The sequence below is a fragment of the Pelodiscus sinensis genome, chromosome 1 (genome assembly GCF_052426305.1).
Source record: "Pelodiscus sinensis isolate ZL-2025 chromosome 1, ASM5242630v1, whole genome shotgun sequence".
Classification (NCBI taxonomy): domain Eukaryota; kingdom Metazoa; phylum Chordata; order Testudines; family Trionychidae; genus Pelodiscus; species Pelodiscus sinensis.
The window spans coordinates 39,370,412-39,389,196 of record NC_143052.1 but is presented as its reverse complement, the minus strand read 5'-3'; the positions used below and the strand labels follow the sequence as shown (position 1 = coordinate 39,389,196).

General features: G+C 47.3%; 1 protein-coding gene across 1 annotated transcript in view; it reads left to right on the top strand.

The window, feature by feature from the left end:
* Window positions 1-18,785, top strand: part of LOC102462429 (mitogen-activated protein kinase 11) — a 60,548-nt gene that overhangs the window by 7,322 nt on the left and 34,441 nt on the right. Inside the window, exons 2-3 of the mRNA XM_075928230.2 lie at window positions 15,744-15,873; window positions 17,586-17,644. Of these exons, the coding sequence (XP_075784345.1) occupies window positions 15,744-15,873; window positions 17,586-17,644 (189 nt within the window). The remainder of the gene's footprint in view (window positions 1-15,743; window positions 15,874-17,585; window positions 17,645-18,785) is intronic.

Sequence of the window (18,785 nt, the reverse complement as noted above, 5' to 3'; positions counted from 1 at the left end):
CTCCCAAATAAGCCCTGTCTCTTTGGGGTTTATACTACTTTAGCTGTGACTGGTATGGGAACCTGGGCCTGCCCACTTCCAGCCCAGTACCATGTACATAGCAGTCATGTACTGCTGACTTCAATCCTTTGCTGCTATTTCCCTGGGCTTCATCCTACCAGACTCTTTTTTTTCTCTGGCCTTATCTCAAGGCCACTGCCCTTTGGTCACTCTCTCTCTCTCTCTGCAGTCCTAGCTATGTAATTTCAGCCATTGTCAGGCTCCTTTGCCCAGAGAGCAAGCTGCCTTTTTTACTCCTCTGCTCACATCTGAGATTTGACTTGCTAAGGCCAGGTAGCTCCTTCTGTCAGGGCCCTCCAGGCCTTGATGGGCTGTTGCTAATTCCTCTAATCCTTGGAGAACCAAGCTTCTGTGGATTCCAAAGTGGCCACTTCAGAGTGGCCTCTCTAAAGAATCCACTTTCATTACTCTGTTTCTCCCACATGGCTGCTGTCTGGGATAGGATGTAGCACGGAGCTGCAAAGGCCAGGTCCACCTTACCGCAGGGAGGCAACAAGGAAAGGTTCTGATAGCCCCAGAGCCTTTCACTACCATGGCGAGCTACACACAGAATATGGACAGTTTACTAGTCTTACTCTTTACTGTGGCATGTTTCCATACCTCAGTGCAGTGCCAACATGCCTTTAGATGGGCTATTTGGATTGAAGCCCCACCCTGTTTCCCAGCCTTGCTCACCCAGCAGGCCCAATTAAGTTTTCCCACTTTTAAAACTTTTCCTTCAGGAGTCTGACAGCAGCTGATTTAAGTTACTCAAAGACAGCTTCATCACAATAATGCATTATTTATTCATCCAAAGATACACTGCATGCAGAGCAAAAGAAAAACAGAACAAAAGCCTATATGCATATTTTCCTATACTTGCACCTTGCCAGCTTTTGTAATTGGCTATCAGCTTCTGTAATTGAGTTCTACCCAGTTAACTGCATCTATGGCTGGGCTAGGCACAGCACAGACGGCCATCTGCAGCAGACTAGCTGGAGCCAGGGAGCTATTCCCCAATCAATAGCTACCCTGATGTTTCCTCAAGGAACCTTGATATTCTTTATGTTAGCACCTTATTTTAGCCATTGTTTCATTTCCTGTTGGTTTTCTTCTTACAGCCTCTTTTGATTTAACTCCACATATTTAGGCAGATAATATCACGCAGGTAAACTGAGGTGTGTGTATTTTGTTTTTAAAAACACAGTGTACTCTTTCATTTTCCTTAGACTATAATAAAATATACACTGATTAAGAAAAGCACTTACACACATGCTTACATCTCATTGACTTTAATGAAACATAAGCATTTGCTTAAAGTTAAGCTTACATGCTATTCCTGTAAGGATCCTTTCCTGAATGGGGTTTTACTTTGTTCTCAAGCATTGGAAGGAAAGGCAAAAGTAATAGTATTAAGCCTCCCAACTTCTTAAATTTAAGGTCTTGATCCTGTGATTCTGATGGTTTGAAAATCAGGTTGGGGGTGCAGTGAACTGCAGGACTGGGGCTTAAATTATACAGCAATAGCTTACCAAACTAATTTAATAAATTGTCACAATGTTAAGAGCAGCAAAATTGCTTCAGAAACCATTTAATAGTGTTGGAGGAACAGCGGGGGAGATTGTAGGTATTTTTTAAAATTATACAAAATGGTTAGACTGATGTAAATGGCCTTTGGCTAAAAATAGAATCCCTCCAAAGCTAAGATTTATTTTTTTTTATCTGAGGACTTTTAGTCCACAGCACCTTTTCATGGTAGTTTTCAGCCATTGCAAATAGATATTTCTAATGGAAATATTAAATCAGCATTAATTACAGTGACACTAAAAGTATAATTTCAACTTTAAGTCAAATATCACTGCAGTAATTTGTATCATTTGTAAAACTGCCAGTGTATTTGAATGTTACAGGAATACAGAAGCAATCATGCTTCATAATAATACACTCACTTTTTGTATATAGATGTATTTAAAAGCCAAAGACTTGAAGATCTGCAAGAGTGAAGGTTCAGATTCTGCAATCAGCTATGCACCAATGCGGTTTTGCAGAGATAGTTGATTTAAGTGGACTTTGTACAGTCTGAAAGGTGCACTCATTGGGATCCCTTTGCAGGATTTGGGCCTACATTCAGCCCTGGTGATAGTTAATTTCATTGTCTTCATTAGAGGCGCACCTACTTACATCACAGTTAAGCCTGGTTCTCGGTATGGTTCTGCTGATATCTATGTTGGTTCTGATGAGATCTGTGTTTTAAAGAGGATAATGATTTTCACTGAAGATGACTATGCAAAGCTTTGTAGTGAATTGCAAGATATGGATCTTATTTATAGGCGTTTTAGACAGATTTCAAAGCAAGGCTGGCAAAGGAGGTAGAAAAACCATCTCTCTTGTAGCAAAGGGAGACTTACTTCTGAGCAGGCATGTCCAAAGTCCGGCCCGCGGGCCAATTGCGGCCCGTGTTCCGGTTTAATACGGCCCCACAGGTAATTTGGCAATATCTATCTTTTATGGCCCCCAACGAATCCATATGTATTGAGATGAATACATTGTAAAATCTCAGTTAATGTCAGTTGGTCTAAATCAGTTATAAATATATTTGGACACAACATGTATACTTGGTGTTATGTTCCTGTTCATATTTTTTGAACTTAAAAGTTGACAGACAACCTTTATTACCAATAATATGTAATGTACTTTACAATGTTCCTGACATATATTTCAGCTTCCTGGATTTTTTTTTTTCATCTGGCCTTCAGATACGAAAGGCAGAGTGATTTAACACCTGTTTAGATTTGTCATCCATGTGACGAAATGAAAAGTATGCCGTTTGCAATAAACTTTGCATAAAATAGTTAATTTGCATTTAATTTTAATGGTTCAAAGAATGTCAGGCAAAATGGTCGGCCCTCACGCATGTTCACTTCATCAAATCTGGCCCTCTTAGAAAAAACTCAAATGCTCAGGAGCAGGGGTGTCCAAACTTTTTTCAAACACATTTTGCAGAGGAAATGGTAGGACTCCTGCCCGAAGATAGGCTCAAAACCATGGGCAGTCAGTGATGCAGGCAAGAGAAGGCACAGCCTTCCCAAAACTGCCTATATGCCGTCCTGCCTAAGGCTGGGGCTGCTGCTGGGGAAAGCTGGGACTGCTGTATGGCAGCTTGGTTCCTCCCTCTCCACAGCTGCTGGGGAGGGATTGGGCTGCGGCTGGGCAGCTTGGCTCCCCTCAGCTGTCGGGGAGGGCCTGGCTGTGGCTGCCCCACAGCAACCCTGGCTCTCCATTAAGGATGTTAAAATGTGATTACAGGCAGTCCCCGAGTTACGCGGATCCGACTTATGTCGGTTCCGCACTTACGAACGGGGCTTTTTTTGCCCCGGAGGACGGGAGCAGCGGGACAAAGCCTTGGAGCACGCCCGCATCGGGACAGCCCAGGCGCGCCCCTCCGCCCCCCGCAGCAGACCAGGATTTTTTTGCCTACCCCTGGGGTAGAGCAGCTGGGGGCTGCCGGGTTGGTCCCGCAGCGCTGCTCCGGACCAACCCGGCAGCACCCCAGCTGCTCTGCCCCAGGCGTCCTGATTCAGCCGCTGCTGGTCAGTTTCAGCAGCGGCTGAATCAGGACGTCTGGGGCAGAGCAGCTGGGGTGCTGCTGGGTTGCTCCAGTAGCGCCGAGGAGCCGCGCTACTGGAGCAACCCAGCAGCACCCCAGCTGCTCTGCCCCAGGCGTCCCCAAGTCAGCCGCTGCTGAAACTGGCCAGCGGCTGACTACAGGAAGCCCGAGGCAGAGTTGCTCTGCCCCAGGCTTCCTGGAATCAGCCGCTGATCAGTTTCAGCAGCAGCTGACTTGTGGACGCCTGGGTTTCTTAAGTTGAATCTGTATGTAAGTCAGAACTGGCGTCCAGATTCAGCCGCGGTTGAAACTGGTCAGTTTCAGCAGCTGCTGAATCTGGACGCCAGTTCCGACTTACATATAGATTCAACTTAAGAACAAACCTACAGTCTCTATCTTGTACGTAACCTGGGGACTGCCTGTATCTGGCTAATCTATATCAACTGTACAATTAGTCGATAAGTGCTGCTGTGCAGAGCTGCAGCGGAGGTGGCTCCAGGATCCGGCTCCAGAGCCACCCACACTGCTACTCTGCATTTTAAACGTAGTAAGAGTCGCTGGGCTCTTAACTACATTTTAAATGCAGAGGCGCAGCAATCAGCGTGTGCTGGGACTGCTCAGTCCTGGCTCACACTGAGTCCAGTAGCCCTTGTTTGCAGTCGACAGGACTGTCCGTGGTGAGCAGGAGCTGGTCTAGCTCTGGCATCAGTCTCTGCTCACGGCAGCCAGGGATGGCCATGGGGAGGGGCTGCTGCCTGAGCAGCCCCTGGCCTTGAACAGGGGTTGCTTGTTGGCAACAGCCCCTGTCCACGGGAGGCCCAGCTCCCCACTGGGACTCCTGCAAACAGGGGCTACTTCCCAGCAGCGTCCCCTTCCCCCCCTTGCTCTCTCTTATAGAGGCAGCAGGGGACACAGACGGCACCCCAGAGATGGTGCTGGGGGTGCTAGAGGCAGCGGGGGTGGTGGGCGGTGGGAGAGCTACAGAGAGCAGGGAGCGAGCGGGCATTGCTTGAGTCCTTGCTCACTCCATGCTTTCTGCAGCACTTCTCTGGAGGGCTCTTGTACATTTCAAAATTAGAAGCACCAGCAGTTTCCCTGAGGTGCCTCTGCGTGCCCTGTCTCCCGTGGAGATGGTGCTGAGGGGACCTGCTTAAAGCCAGTCCCCCCCCCCCCCCCCAGCACCTGCTCCTGCTCCTCCCCCTTGCTGTCTCTCTCTGACAGAGGCAGCAAGGCGGGGGGAAAGCAACTAGTTGAGTGACTATTCAACTGTCCGATAAGCATTGCTATCGGATAGTCAACTAGTCGCTTATATTCTTACTCTCCATGTGACCAGGAAGGATCAGGCTGGGAGGGGCTGGGGCTTGGTTCCAGGGGCAGGGCCTTAGACAGAAGGGGCTGGGCTGGAGCTTGCCTTCCCCAGCTGGGCTTTCACCCAATGCCATGCTCAAAACTGATTTGTTCCCTTGAGTTTGCATTTCTGTTTCCTGGTAGAAATTGAGTGACACTCCTGACATGGAAAAATGAACTGAACAGAGCTTGCCTTCTTTCTGATCTTTCACAGCTCTGCCATTTAGGGGTTTGATAAAATTTCTCCTGCTCTCATTAAGTCTTTCCTAGTTCATGGTGACTGTTGATACTAACATGGCAGGATTCTGATTGCTTGGGGACCTTGAATTATAGTTTTGTTCTTATTTCTGTTACTACAGAGTCTAAGGGCCCCTAGTCACAAGCTCGGACTCCACTGTGTAAGACAGTGTACAAACGCTGCCCCCGTCCTCTCTGCCAGGAAGAACATGGAATCTAAATATGGGACAAGTCTGCAGATTGATATGGAGTTACAGAATACACAATGAAACAATAAGACAGTGTTGGTCAGCCTGATGGGCAGTGATCACTGCACTGTACCCTAACTACTGTCATATTTTTTGTAGGCATCATGGTAAAGGAGAGTTCAAGGAGGGTTTTGAAGAAGGATAGTGCATTAGTTATTCAGATGTTTACTGAGAGCTGCTCCCAAACATCTGAAAGAAAGCATGAAGTTGCTTGTTTGAAACTTTAACAAGTGGGATGTGGAGGCTGGCATTGTGTCGATCAGAGGTGGAAATCAGCATCTCACTAGTTGTTAAGAGATGATAAACAGAGTGGAAACAGGCTGTCTAGAATGGAGATCTAGGAGGGGAACTCTAGACAGTAGTTGCAAAGAGCATGTTTAATGAGCTTAGCAATTACAGGGAGAATGCACAGGAGTGGCAGTTGGAGAGGCAAGTGACTTAAGAGTAAGTTAGGAGGCAGAGAAGGGTGTGGGTGCAGGATCTGGATTTGTGCTGGTAGGAAGAGTGGGGAGATTTGGATGAAGAGGAGCATGTAGAGGGGGAGAGTAACAAGGATATGGAAATTTTAACAGTGAGGGGAAGGAAAGGAGAGAAGGAGAAGTAGATAGGTGAATGGATGACCTGAGGCACCAAGGATGTGATGAGAGCCATGGTGAGCAGCAGATGGACAATGATTACAAAGAAGAAAATGTCTGAAAAATGCTGTGCAGGTATGAGGGGTGGAGAGATTGGGATAGAATTGGCTCCCTGGTGCTAATGATACCAGACCGCTTGAGTGCTTTTCTCAGGAATGGGAAGGAGACAACCAAGTTGCATGGATCTGGGTGGGATGGTTAGGTCATTGGAACAGGGTGGCTCTCTAGTGCTTGTAGCAGGACTTTTTGGAGTTCTGCTGGAAAAAAGTAACTATAAAAATGATGCTATGGGGAAATACAACTTCAGCAAAGGCAAATACAAAAAATGAGCACATTTTTTCTGGAAAAAGGAAGTTAATTCAGCCTGCTATTTGGAAATGGAGCAGTTTCCTTTCCGTTTTCTGCATCATAACTATTAATAATGTTGTTTATTGTTCATCTAGTGCTAAAACAAGCCTGACAGTTTACAGATAGAGTAAAAGATTGTCCATTGTCGCAAAGACCTTTAAGATTTAACATTTGGCTGCATGTAGCTCTTTGCAAGATCAGGGTATACATTTAGGCATAATGACTAACGTTTTCTAGACTCCTAAGTCTATATTTAAAGCCTAAGTGTGTGAATTTGAAAAGTGCCCAAGTGACGTAGGAGCCTAAGTCTTACAACTGAACATTTTTATCATTATGGAGAGAGCAAACAAAATATGGGTGATATTTAAAGAAAAAAAGGATTCTGGAAATGTAAATGAGATGGTGCTTGCTTGGATTGATGGCACTATTTTTAAAAAAGTAAATTTTGTGTGCAACTTAGAAGTTGACTATTTTAATTATAGTTTTGTATTCCAGAATCTATAGCTACCTGACAGTTTGGGGGGGGAGGGTTAGTGAAAGGTGGAATAAAAGGCACCTTGATCTTCAGTAGTATATTATTGTTTGATCTTTGTGACTGTGACAGATGTTTATTATTTAAGCACTGTCATTCTACTCAAAAGCTTAAGGTACAGATCCCACATTGTGCCTGTACTAACAAAGCTAACTGTTCCAAATCTAAGCACATGAGTAACTTTACATGTGTGATTGGTCCCAAAGACTTCACTTATAATGTCTGTAATGGTTCCAAAAAAAGTATTTAGTGTGACTACTCATGTGTAAAGTTACTCTGTTGAGGGGCGACATTCCCTGGGAGGCCCCTCGAGCTTAGTCCCTTCGCTAGAGACAATATGCCAGCCAAAGTCAGTTCCCTAGTCCCTTATACCAGGGTTATTACTGGCCAAAGTCTATTCCCCAGTCTCTTATATTATGAGCTTCAGAGGGGTAGCCGAGTTAGTTTGTAACTGGAAAAATTTAAACAACGAATAGTCTAGGAGCACCTTAGAGACTAACAAAACATGTAGATGGTGGTATGGGCTTTCGTGGGCAAAACCCACTTCTTCAGATGACTTATTCCCCAGTCTCTTATATTATAGTTAATACGGCCTACTGGCCAAAATCAGTTCTCAAGCCTTTTTTATACCAGGATTATTACGGCCCGTTTGCCAAAGTCCCTTGTATCAGGGTTAATACGGCCCTGAGCCCTAGTTCACAGGGGTGTAAGCCTCTCAAGCCAGCTACGGGGAGGAGAGGGGGGGACCCAGGCTCTCCCACTCCTCCGGATCCCAGCCCAGAGCCCTGTAACTCCCCAACGTGGGCTACTTCCTATCAGAGTCCGCTGGCTGTCTCTCCTGTGTCTTCGCCGGCCTTGCAAGTGGTAGCTCTTGGCTGAAATGCTGGTGGACGTTCTGGTAGCGCCTTCTCTCCAGAGGTCTCTCAGAGGCTCCCTCCCTGTCAGCGGTCAGCCCCGAACGAGCTGCCCCAGGGCTCTTTATAGCGAGGTTCCACTGTGAGCATGCCCAGCAGGGCTGTGTAGGAGGGGCTCTTTCACCCAGTAGAGCAGAGCTCACTCCCTGTTCCTCCATGCAGGGTTGATATATCCCGTCTCATACTCATGTGCAGGGGTCGACAAATTATGGAAAACCCTACTCGCCAGACAAAAAAGGGACTCGCCACCCTCCCCCACAAAAAGTGTTTTTTTAATGGCATAAATTCCTAATAAGAATAAGAACAGTAATTACTAATAAGTTATTAATAAATATCTTATAAACCTCTACCTTTTCTTTCTGCTGCCATGTCTCCTCCCCTTGCTCCATCAGCTCCCCTGGTGCCTGCTGCCCCCCAAACCCACACCCTCTGCTGTCCTGATTCCTGCCCTTCTCACTGCCCTTAGCCTTCCCCCGTCTGCCAGCCCTTCTCTCTGCCCTGTGCCCACTCCTCCAGTAGCCCCACTCTGATCGTGTGAGCTACCCCTCCTCATCCCCTCTCCTAAAACCTCCCTCTACACACCTGCCCTGCCTCTCTCCTCTGGTGCTGGTCCCTCCCCTGCAGGTGTCTGCCCTTCTGCTTCACCCCCAGCATCCCTTGGCACCTGCACCCTCCTGGTGCCTCCCCCTTCCCTCACTGCCCCTGCCCCCTTTGCTCTCTTTTTCCCTGATACCCACCCCCTCACCATCCTCTGCCCCCATTTCCCTCATGCTCCTGTGCCCTCACAGATGCCTTGCTCCATCCCTGCCTTCCTCATGCCCACCTCTTCTTTCAAGCCTTCTCCCAGCACCTCCCTCTCCCCCTCCAGCCCCCAGTGCCCTTACCTTCTCCTCTCCCAGCATCACCCTGTTCCCCCTCCCACTGACACGTCCCCTCCTGCCCTTTTCCTCATTGTCTGCACTTGGCCCCCTGGCATTTGTCTCTCTTGCACCCCTGTCACTTGGTGCCTTCCCCTTTCTTCTTCTTCTTCTTCTTCTTCTTCTCCTCCTGACCTCCTCCCCTCAGCACAAGCCCCTTCCCCATATTTTTCCACCCCCCTCTCCACAGCCCAGCCCAGTCCAGCCCAGCCCTTTCCCCTCCCCAGGGGCCAACTGTAGGTTTTTTGCTGCCCCAAGCAAAACATTTTTTGCCCCCTCCCCTTTGTTGTTGTCTCTTACACATGTTTGCATTTTGCAGTGGGTTTTTTTTGTTTTCTTTTTTATCCTGACATTTTAGCCCTATAAATAGCAAATAGCATTTTCATTCATTTTTTTCCATAAAGGCAAAGACGCTTCAAGTGAACTCCCCCTTTCACTCACTGCTGGGTCACAGCAGCCTTTTCCCTGCCCTTTCCAGCCCCTTCCTATGGGCAAGCACCCCTCACTCTCGACCCACAGGGGGAGCAGGGTGCAGGGACAGCACAGAGCCAGAGGGGTGCAGGGAACAGTGGGGGAGTACGGGGGTGGCGCGGGGAACGGGAGGGGCAGAGGGATTGAGGTCTAGGGGCAGTGCAGGGAACGGGCAGCACAGAACTGGGGGGGCAGAGATCGGGGGGAGCAGAGTGCAGGGGTGCGGTGGAGGCACGGAGAATGGGACAGGAGGGGCAGAGGGATCGGGGTCTAGGGGCAGTGCAGGGAATGGGCAGCACAGAGCTGGGGGGGCAGGAAGGGCAGAGGGATCAGGGTCTAGGGGCAGTGCAGGGAATGGGCAGCACAGAGCTGGGGGGCAGGGATCGGGGGGAGTATGGTGCAGGGTGTAAGGGCGGCGCAGAGCCAAAGGGTCGCAGGGAAGAGGGAGAGCAGGGGGTCCAGGGTGCAGGGGAGGCGTGGGAAATGGGCAGCGCGGAGACAAAGGGGGGCTGGGGCCGTGGCAGGACTGGAGCCGGCGGGGCGGGCCATGGCTATGCCACGCGCCGCAGCCAGCTCCCAGGGACACGTGGCCAGAGCCAAGCTGCCGCAGCCCTTTAAAATCAGCGGGCCTAGGTCACGCCAGCGTCCTGGCGTCCCGTCCTGCCTCCTCGCGCCGAAGCTGCACGCAGGCAACCCGGTGGGAAGAATCGCCACACTTTCCCCTTCCCAGCGACGCTGTGCTCCTCTGCTGGCCGCGCCTCCTGTGGTGCGGACTTCGGCCAGCCCGTCATGACGACCCACCGGGCCAGTCTGCTCCTGCACTCGCCAGCTGGAAAAATCTACTCACTGCAGGCGAGTGCATTTGTCAAGCCCTGCTCACATGAATAAATGTTTGAAGAATGGAAGCCCTGACAGACAAAGATTAAACTAAATCTCTCCAGTAGCTAAAAGGTTGAGTATAATTAGTACATTAGGTAATAGCTTTATACTGAAACTATTTCAGTAAAAACAATGAGGAGTCCTGTGGCATCTTAAAAACTAACCAAATTATTTGGGTTCCAACCCATGAAAGCTTATGCCCAAATAAATGTTTGTGTTCTAGGTGCCACAGGACTCCTCATTGGTTTTTATATTGAAATTAGTTACCATTTGTAGTGAAGAACTGTGTTTCTTTGTTAGTAAACTAAGGAGACAATTAAATATAAAAATGTTAAGAAGCCGAAATGTGCAATTTTATGATATGCTTTATACAGGATAGGAAGTGTAAGTTAATGTAATAGCTGATACCTGCTTTGGCATTCAGATGCTAGCTGTAAATTCATCTTAAATAATTGGCATTGTTTGTGCTGGAACTAAAGTAAAGCTGAAGTTCTTACATATCTTATAAGCAAGGAAAGTTGGAACAGTATCCAAATGATATATTAGGGTTTTATAGTGATGCGATACTGCTCTGTTTATCAGGTGAACTAAGGGTTGTTCCTGTAGCAATGAGATTAGTATGTTGTTTCGCTGCAAACTATTACTCATCCTCTCTCCTGTTGTCTAGCTGTCTTTCATATTTTTATATATTTATTCTTATGCATGTACTTGTGCATAATTGTGTATTTCCTAGTAGACAAAGAAGCACTCTGTGCTTTGTCTGGTAAATCGTCTCTCTGAAAGTTGCATTCACTAATTTCTTTGAACTGATATAAAATAATAAAGCATTAGTTTGGGGGTGAGAGATCAAGGGAATACTTCAGTTCCCTGTGTTTATGTTGTGTGTTGGCACTGCTTATCAAAAATTGACAATGGGAAATGCTTGCTTCTGTAAATTAGGACAGGAATTGATTCTGCCATGTTGCTAGCTGCTCTCGCAGCAAATTTCCTTGTGGTTGGATTGATGGCGCATGTGCTCTTTCCCAAGACTATGCTCCATAATTCATTAAACAGTTTCAGAGGAGTAGCCAAGTTATTCTGTAACAAGAAAAACTTTAAAAAACAACAAAAAATCTAGTAGCACCTTAAAGTCTAACAAAATATGTAGATGGTAATCATGAGCTTTCGTGGGCACAATCCACTTCTTCAGATGACTGGAGTATTAGAAGTCCAGATCCAAGATTAAATAAGGAAAAAGGGGGAGGGGCAAGACAGCGAGTAGATTGTTTAAGTAGTTACAAGAGGCTGATAAGAAAAATTGGCACCGCCATTAAACAGAGGCTGCTTTAAGAGCAGTCTCTTCTTGGTCCTTTCCAAGACAGTGATGTTTGTAAATTTTGTATGTAAAATAAAATCATTAGTTTGTCCTGAACTGTTTCAGAAGCACACCGAAAGAAACCAAAAATTCAAAGTGATCATGTAATGCAATTGATAAGCATAAATCACATAAACCAGACATTTTATGTATACATAGTTGGATTGCCAATCCCACACTCCCCCCAACCTGAAGCAAATACTTAACAGCAGCCACACATCACACCTAAGATACACTCAGCCAGAAACCTATACCTGCCACATAGCGCATTGCCAACTCTGTCCACAAATCTATAGAAGTGACACCATCACAGGACCTAACCATATGAGCCACAACATCAGGGGCTCATACAACTGCACATCCTCTAATGTTGAATGTGCCATCAAGTGCCAGCAATGATGAATTGGGTTTTACCCAGGAAAGCCCATGTTTCTATATGAGAGAGAGAGTCTCGTCTCGTCTCTAAGGTGCCACAGGGCTGCTTGTTGTTTTTCTAAGTTGAATGTTTATCAAGCTACTGAACTGAAGTGGGGGAGAAGATGTTTATCAGAATTACGGATCTTCCTAAGCCCTTGTTGAGAATGCCCAAGTTAGAGAAGACATTCATGTGCCAGGGAAAGTATGAGAGGAGGTTCATGCATTGGCACAAATAAGGTTAGTTGCTAGGCAGTGCTCTGCAGTAGATGGCAGTAAGTGTTAAACCACCTGTGCATCCATTTCCTTTCTCACAAATGTGCAAAGTTTAAAAGCACTAGAATGTAAGTGAAGCATAGGTATTTCTGAAGAGAGATGGGGTGAAGTATTGGCCCATTGAAATTCATATAGCTCATTCATTGACTTCAGTGGGATCAGGATTTCACCCTCGAGTTTGGGTCCAGTCCTCAATGTGCTATTGAGACATGTGACTATATATTTCTCTTTAGGACTCGCTCCTGTCCACATTTTTCCCTTTTCCAGTAATGAAAAACCTAACCACAAAATAAATCCACTTTCCTTGCCTGTACTTCTGAGCCCAGCAGCCCATGTCTAACACCCCCACCCCCTTGCTCTAGCCACACATCAAATTGTGGCTTCCATGTCATCTTAAATAACTGCCTCCTCCCTATTTGTCAGGCCAAATCTCTCATCGTATCATTCTGCCTGTTCCTCCTCGCCAGAGATGCCAGCCTTCTCCTGTAACTGCCTGTGCTTTCTTCCATTCTTCCCTTTAGTGGTGCAGCCTGTTTTCTGGAGTGCTCTGCAATGCCTCTACCTTCTCCACCTTTAAATCCCTCTTGAAGATCCAGTTCTGTGAGGCTTACAAACTGACTATCTCATGATTGACTCACTCTCTGATGCCTACAAAAATTGTGCTGATTAAGTCTATTTCCTCTTTCAGTGTAACTGATTAAAACAAATTCATCTGCTTTGGCCTTTGCTGAGTTTCTGTGTAATCTGACATAACTTGAGCTGTATAACCTTACTGACATTGCCCTGGTTCTTCTGCCTCTACTTTTCCATGTTGGCTTTTTTTGCCCCCTTTTTGCGTCTTGTCAGGAAAAAGGTCCTGATCTTGCATTGGGCGTCGGATGAGTAGACCTCCACTCTACATGGAGCTCTATTCAATTCAGTGAGGTGCCATGCAAATGTGGAGTTCCACCCACAGGAAATACAGGAGCCAATTATTCGCTTGTAAACTACTTTTGGCATCTTATTTCTTTGTGGGGGAGCTCTTAACACAGTTTTGGGAGCCATTAAAATAGTAACTAATAATATTTCACAGTATGACTATTTACTATTGTCATCTCACTCTTACACATACAGGCAGTCCCCGGGTTACGTACAAGATAGGGACTGTAGGTTTGTTCTTAAGTTGAATCTGTATGTAAGTCGGAACTGGCGTCCAGATTCAGACACTGCTGAAACTGACCGCCAGTTCTGACTTACATACAGAATCAACTTAAGAACCCCAGGCGTCCCCAAGTCAGCTGCTGCTGAAACTGATCAGCAGCTGATTCCAGGAAGCCCGGGGCAGAGCAACTCTGCCTGGGGCTTCCTGTAGTCAGCGCTGGTCAGTTTCAGCAGAAGCTGACTTGGGGACGCCTGGGGCAGAGCAGCTAGGGTGCTACTGGACCAACCCAGCAGCACCCCATCTGCTCTGCCCCAGACGTCCTGATTCAGCCGCTGCTGAAACTGATCAGCAGCGGCTGAATCAGGACCTGGGGCAGAGCAGCTGGGGTGCTGCCGGGTTGGTCCAGTAGTGCCCACGGGCGCTGCAGGACCAATCGGCAGCGCCCCAGCTGCTCTGCCCCAGAGTCCAAAACAAAAGCCTGGTCTGCTGGGGGGGGGAGCACACTAGCTGCGCCCCCCCCCCCAGCAGACCAGGGACACGGGGAGCAGAGCCGCAGCGGCAGCGGGGTGCCGCGCCTCTGAGGCTTTGCTCTGGCAAAGCCTCAGAGGCGAGGGACCCCGCCACGGCTGCGGCTTCAGTCTGGGTGCCTGTGGTCTGCTGGGGACGGTCCCCAGCAGACCACAGGCACCCGGACTGAAGCCGCAGCCGCGGGGGGTCCCGCACCTCTGAGGCTTTGCCAGAGCAAAGCCTCAGAGGCGCGGGGAACCGCCGCTGCTGCCGCTCCAGTCTGGGTGCCTGTGGTCTGCTGGGGACGGTCCCCAGCAGACCACAGGCACCCGGACTGAAGCCGCAGCCGCGGGGGGGTCCCGCGCCTCTGAGGCTTTGCTCTGGCAAAGCCTCAGAGGTGCGGGACCCCCCGCGGCTGCGGCTTCAGTCCGGGTGCCTGTGGTCTGCTGGGGACCGTCCCCAGCAGACCACAGGCACCGGGTCTCAAGGGGCAGCAGCAGCGGTTCCCGCGCTTCTGAGGCTTTGCTCTGGCAAAGCCTCAGAAGCGCGGGAACCCGCCCGGTGCCCCTGGTCTGCTGGAGACGGTCTCCAGCAGACCAGGGGCACCGGAGCAGCTTACGAACGGGGCTTTCTCGCCCCGACTTCCGGGGCGAGAAAGCTCCGTTCGTAAGTGCGGATCCGACATAAGTCGGATCCGCGTAAGTCGGGGACTGCCTGTACTATTGAATTTTCAACAAGTTTTGTGCTCAGTAAAAGGTTTGCTGCAGGGGTTCTCAAACTTTGTGATACCGCGACCCCCCCTCTAAATTGCTCCCAACCCCCCGGGGGTCAGGATCCACAGTTTGAGAAACACGGGCTTACTGTCTAATAATGTGTTAAAGATTATCTCTTTATGCTCCTGCTGTTTCCAGCAACTGTGGATTATGTTATCAACACTTTCAGTAGACAACTTCACAATTTCTTTTTAGCTGAACTGAATTTATTTTAGTGGGAAAGTAAAAATGCAGAGATGGTATTCAATAGGTAAACTAGTGTTTCACTATTGATGAGCCACATAAGTAGTTTTCAAATGTCCTGTGTATTGTCAGGAAATGAAATGTAAAAGAACCATTGTTTCCCCTTATTGCAGTATTTGTTTGGGGCTTGCTATTTGTTACAGGCTTGCTACTGTACTGAAAATTAAGTCCCTGTTCCTTCAAATGGTTATATACATGCTTAACTCTATGCCCTCCCACTGATGACAGTGAGTTGTTCAAGTGTTCAAAATTAAGTGCACATTTAAATTTTCGTGGGATTGAAGCCTTAATTGCATGTGCATGCATTTATATTGGTGATTCGTTTATTAGTAATGGCTCCTGAGGCAACTTTTTTATTCTTGATGGTGGCTATTTTGAAATTTTAATTTGGTATCAGTAGATCTCTGAAGGTGTCACAGACCATGTAAATACTCACTAAACAATAATTAATATTTGCCAGACTGCATGGCAGCCTCCCTATAATTAGTAAAGGCTCCAGTCTGTCTACTAAGGACTGCAGTTGAAATCCTTATATTCCCTAAGAGCATCTTGAGTTTGGGCAGGGGTTGGAAAGCAAAATTAATGAAGCTAATTCTCTGGTTATTTTCCATACCAGATGGGGACAGGGTAATACCTAGGGATGATCAATATCATTAGGAGTTGATAATTTGTTAGTAAGATTGCAAAAGTGGTATCTTTGAATATTGGAGGTTGTCTCCAAATAACTCTCCTACCAGAGATCAATGAGTGAGTTTCAGGTGATAAAGCAGGAAATAGAATCATAACCTTTGGACTGTTACATTATGAAGCCTTGCCTATTGATGCCAGGGTATTTTTAATCTTTTTAAAATTGTCTCTTAGTTCAGCTTATGATACCAAAACAAGACAGAAGGTGGCAGTAAAAAAGCTTTCAAGACCTTTTCAGTCACTAATTCATGCAAGAAGGACCTATCGGGAGCTTAGGTTGCTTAAGCACATGACACATGAAAATGTAAGTGAAGAGTTTTACTTTCCATTGTGTTTCTATAGATTAAAGTTTATAAGTCAAAGTTTAACTTATTTTGCCTATGCTTACAGTGGTACAGTATATTCCTGCCCTTCCAAGAAAATGTTGCTGTTACAGGAATTGATCCTAAATCCATTGAAATCAATGGGAAGAATTCCATTCACATGAATGAGTACTGATAGACATTAACAAAAGTTTCTTTTGTTGGAAGTGTGTGGCTATACTAGAAGAGAAAGACACGATAAAGCATCAAACCCAAATAGAACTTAAATCTGCATTTGTCAGTTTGGGAATCTATAGAGTGGACCTCACTATTCTGGCACCCTCAGGACCTGAGTGGTCCCGGATGAGGGAATTTGCCAGGCCAGGGAAGGTTACATGCCTCTGGCCCACTCAGCCTGCAGCCCCTCTCTGCTGCCAGCTCCTTCGGCCCGCTGCTGGCCGGGCAACACAGCTGCTCTGGCCCCACTGCCATAGCTGCTGCTGCTCCAGCCCCACTCTTAGCATGGCAGCACGCAGCCCTAGGTCTGCTGCTGCGGCAGCAGTCCCGCTGCAGGATGGCAAACAGCCTCGATTGAGCTGCCAACCTGCTGCGGCCCCAGATAGGCTTCCCTGCCGGGCTGCTGTGACCAAGGCTCACTACCTGCCGGGCCAGCACGCAGCCCCACTCAGGCTGCTGCAGCACAGCCACACTGCCGGGCCAGCACATATGGGCTGCACCTGCCCCACTACCACGGCCCTGCTACCGCTGCCTGTCTGCTGAGCGCCTAGCCCTGCTACCACCAGCCTTGCCTTTTGTGGGGGGCTCTTAGTTGCTGGCCTCCTGGCCCGGCACACTCTCGTTCAGCAACATTCACAGTCCTGCTGAACCACAGATGTTGCCAGCCAGATGAGAATCCCAATTTATGGAGATGCAAAGTGTTCTGAGAAATTAAAGCCAGATTTTGTTCTCATATATGCTCATACAGCTCTCACTGAAGTTAATGGGAGTATAATGTACTTATCTGAAGACTGAGTTTGGTCCTTGACCTAATGCAAGCTGCTGGGATTTAATGGCTGTGATTCAACAAGGTATTTAATGTGCGCTTAACTTTAAATCCAGTCACATCAATTTCAATGGGACTGCCAATTTACTTAAAGTTAGGAAGGCACTTAAGTACCTTGCTGAATTGGGATCCGAATGCTGTTAAATTTCCCAGACTTAAACTAAAATTAAAATGATGTAGTGATAGGCAATTACACAATACATATAGCTGAGAAGAGGTGTTACAATAGATTGAAAAGTATGTGGAGAGGGGAGCTTACATTTTTTTATTTTAGTAAGTATGTTACAAGAAAACATGTAAAGTATTACTTAAACTTTAAATGCAATCCCAATCATACATTACATGTTCTATAATGGGAGATTAGGTCTCCTCCTTCTTGACTTTGGATTGTCTGAAGTCTTGTTCCATTTTTTCATAAAGTAATGTAATATTTGCCCTTAGAGATAATTTTTCTTCTAGTGGCAAAAACAAACAAAAAACAACCATCTCTATTCAGGTTCGTTCAGCTACTATTCTGGTTTTGTTATGTTTTCAGGATGAAACCATGTTGTTCATATGCATAGTTCCAGGCATTCTAAGCACAGCCAGCATAAATGATGTGCCATCTCATGAATTTCTGAAATAAAAAGGAAATCACCTTTTCTGTTTCAGGTTATAGGATTACTAGATGTTTTTACACCTGCAACTTCAATAGAAAATTTTAATGAAGTGTAAGTAAAATTTTAACATCAGTGTGACTAATTGGTAAGCTATGAAGACAGACGCTGTGATATTCCTGGAAAACTGACACACACTTTTCTAGTCTAGCTGCAGCCAAAGTGAGCTTTGAGAGACTGAAACATGCCTTTGGTTCCCTTTTCAAAAAAGGGGGAATGGGACTCTACCCAGGGAATGGGATTTTATTGCCTGACATGTTGTTTGATTCTGTATGTTCCTCTAAATTTTTGGTATACAGGCAGTCCCCGAGTTACGCGGATCCGACTTATGTTGGATCCGCAGTTACGAACGGGGCTTTTCTTGCCCCGGAGGACGGGAGAGGCGGGACGCCCAGATGAGCTGCGGTCCCGCCGCCGGGGCCGAGAAAAGCTGCTCCGCGTCTCCCTGGTCTGCTGGGGGAGGGAGGCGGGGCGCGCAGCTAGTGTCCCCTCCCCCCCAGTAGACCAGGCTTTTCTGTCCACGACGCCTGGGGTAGAGCAGCTGGGGCACTGCTGGGTTGGTCCCACAGCGCCGCTTCTCAGCGCTACTGGACCAACCCAGCAGCACCCCAGCTGCTCTGCCCCAGGCGTCCCCAAGTCAGCCGCTGCTGAAACTGACCAGCGGCTGACTACAGTAAGCCCGAGGCAGAGTTGTTCTGCCCCCGGCTTCCTGGAATCAGCCGCTGATCAGTTTCAGCAGCAGCTGACTTGGGGACGCCTGGGGTTCTTAAGTTGAATCTGTATGTAAGTCAGAACTGGCGTCCAGATTCAGCCTCTGTTGAAACTGATCAGTTTCAGCAGCGGCTGAATCTGGACGCCAGTTCTGACTTACATACAGATTCAACTTAAGAACAAACCTACAGTCCCTATCTTGTACGTAACCCGGGGACTGCCTGTATTCATTTTAACCTTGTTTTGAGGTAAAGTGTTTAGTCTAGCCAGTATGTATGACTTCAGACATATAAAGACTACAGGAAAATATTCTGTAGCGGGTGATATCTCTGGGAATGAGTCTTCTCTCATTTAGCATTAGTTTTACATTGGTGTAGCTTTAGTGGAGTGGCTCCTGATTTACACTGGGGTAAGTGAGAAAACAATCAGGCCCTCAGTCTTTCAGGAGAAATACTGGGTGAAATTCTGACTTAATTGAATTCAG